General features: G+C 34.8%; 1 protein-coding gene across 1 annotated transcript; it reads left to right on the top strand.

Moving 5' to 3' along the window:
* Window positions 1-1,248: 1,248 nt before the first annotated feature.
* On the top strand, window positions 1,249-2,158 carry LOC140444763 (ciliary microtubule associated protein 1A-like). The gene has a single exon (XM_072536525.1). The coding sequence runs from the start codon at window positions 1,359-1,361 to the stop codon at window positions 2,064-2,066; it is 708 nt and encodes a 235-aa protein (XP_072392626.1). The 5' UTR covers window positions 1,249-1,358; the 3' UTR covers window positions 2,067-2,158.
* The last annotated feature ends 411 nt before the right edge of the window (window positions 2,159-2,569 follow it).

Here is a 2,569-nt window from a genome sequence, read left to right as displayed (position 1 = left end):
GATAACGAACCCAGTCCAAAAATTGAAATCAGGAGAGGAGTTAGGCAGGGATGTATTATGTCCCCATTACTATTTAATGTACCTAGTGAAGCCATTTTTGAAGAAGCATTACTATCTCAAAGTGAAAGAATAATAATTAAGGGAAGATCTATTAACAACATAAGATATGCAGATGACACCGTGATTATGGCAAGATCTGCTGAACAACTCCAATTACTGCTAAACAAAACAAACAGTTTCTGTGAAAAATATGGACTAAAATGAATATAAAAAGACCAAATACATGATAATAACAAAGAAAACAAATATACAAACAAACATACATTTGGGAAATTTACCGATAGAAAGGGTTGATAAATACAAATACCTAGGAACCTGGATTTTAGACAATAATGATCAAACAACCGAAATAAGAGCAAGGATAAAAATAGCAAGAAATGCGTTTGTAAAAATGAAAACAATTATCTGCAACAAATACCTTCGATTAGAACTTGACGATGGACATTAAAGCAAGACACATAAATAAGTTGCAGTCCTTGAAATGTAGTGTTACAGGAGGATGCTTAGAATATCATGGACACAGAAGAAAACTAAGACGGATGTATTGCGAGAAATGGGCAAAGAATGCGAAATGATAAACACAATAAAAATAAGAAAGTTACAATATCTGGGACACGTAATGAGGGGACAGCGATATGAACTGCTATGGCTGATAATACAGGGAAAGATAAGAGGAGGAAGGAGTATAGGAAGAAGGAGAGTGTCATGGTTGAAGAATTTAAGGGATTGGTTTAAATGCAGTTCTATAGAACTCTTCAGAGCAGCAGTAGATAGAGTAAAGATAGTGATGATGATATCTAACCTCCGATCGGCAGACGGCACTTAAAGAAGAAGATAAATAATGAGATACACAAAACAGTTGACATGGTTTAGCAAATATAATGACAGAAGACAAATAAATAAAGGAAGCAGAGAACACTTTCGGGGAAGTTGGCGTCATTATATCAATGAAGCAATGGCAGCAAAAAATTTAGGAGAGTCGAGAAGATAGAAATATTGACGGCCTAGTGCTATTTTTCATTTTTTTACACATTTTTTATTTCACATTTTAAGACTTGATTTGTTAAAATTTTAATGAATGTAAGTTTTTTAGTGACATCTGACATTAATATTTCTATATTACATAAAAAATGTATATTTAGCGTTATGTTTTTTATTAAAATATTCCAATACATTGAAATCAAAATAACGTCAATCTACTTGACATGATATTTTGACATTTTTACATTCATTATACTAGTTTCACCTTTCGAATAATTCGGGGTTTTTGTTAATATTTTTTGTTTGCTGTTTATACAATGCCGAGAAAAAATATAGGCCCAGGTCCAGGAAAATATCAATTACCGCCTGTGGTAGGATTCGATCAACATGATATCTCCAAATATCGCAACCCATGTTACTCCATCGGCTTGCAATTAGCATATGGACAAAAATTGATTGGACCGGGTCCTGCATATGGTATACACAATATGACTAGATACGGTAAGGCTAGCCAACCGGCATACTCTATGAAATCAAGACCAAAAGAGCTTACTACATTTAAACCACCTGGACCTGGAACTTATGCTCCGGAACTTGTACCTAGAATGCACCAACGCAGGCCTCCTGCCTACTCGCTTTCGTTTAGAAACCCACCAGTAAGACCTTTTTCGACACCAGGCCCGGATAAATATGATGTTCCTACAACCATAGGACCCAAAGTTCCAGATAAGATTTCCAAAGCAGCATACAGTATGTCCTTTAAACATTTCCTGCAAGATTTAGTAAGATCTCCTGGACCCGCCAAATATACTGGTATTGACACGAAAGTTTTTAAAACTAAACCACCCGTGTATACACTATCGCCGAGAATATTTCCTCCAGAACCTAAGTCGGCAACTCCAGGTCCAATTTATATGCCCAAATTGCCAAAGAAGCCTGGATACTCGTTTGGACTTAGGGTTGACAATGATCCGTACATCACTGCTGAGGACGACATGCCTTGTGAGGTGCGAAGGCCATGTTAATAAGAAAGCTAACTCGGTAACTGAGTATAAAACATTTTTTAACTTAAATCATCTATATAATATGACAAAAGTGAATAAATTTATCTTTTTAATTACTGTGTTTTAATCGACAGTCAAATATGAAAGTGATGCGCTGGCTAGGGAAAGAAACGAAATATTGATTATAAACAGAGTGTGTGTCTAGAAAGAGTAGATAGCATTAGGTATATTATAAACAGAAGAAGGCTCGAATATTTATATCACCTTATGGAAAATTAAAAATGTAGGTAATATGTAATCCAAAATCTACAAAATAAGGAATCCGTGCCTTAAAAGAATGTAACGGATTCCAAATCGGTGAGAACGGTACAAATAAGCTCCTTAGATCAGCTATAAATAAGGAATTAACGCTTAAATAGAGAATATTAAAGACTATAATAAATTGGGTACAAGTACAATAGTGGCAGAAAATTCAAAATAAAAGAAAAACGTCTTCCACCAGGTCTTTGATTTTTCGTCCTGAT

Source organism: Diabrotica undecimpunctata, chromosome 6 (genome assembly GCF_040954645.1).
Source record: "Diabrotica undecimpunctata isolate CICGRU chromosome 6, icDiaUnde3, whole genome shotgun sequence".
Taxonomy (NCBI): Eukaryota; Metazoa; Arthropoda; class Insecta; order Coleoptera; family Chrysomelidae; genus Diabrotica; species Diabrotica undecimpunctata.
This window is presented reverse-complemented; position numbering and strand designations above follow the sequence as displayed.

What these genes read in the sequence shown, in the direction of transcription:
- LOC140444763 (XM_072536525.1), top strand. Translation starts at nt 1,359, where the DNA reads ATGCCGAGAAAAAATATAGGCCCAGGTCCAGGAAAATATCAATTACCG.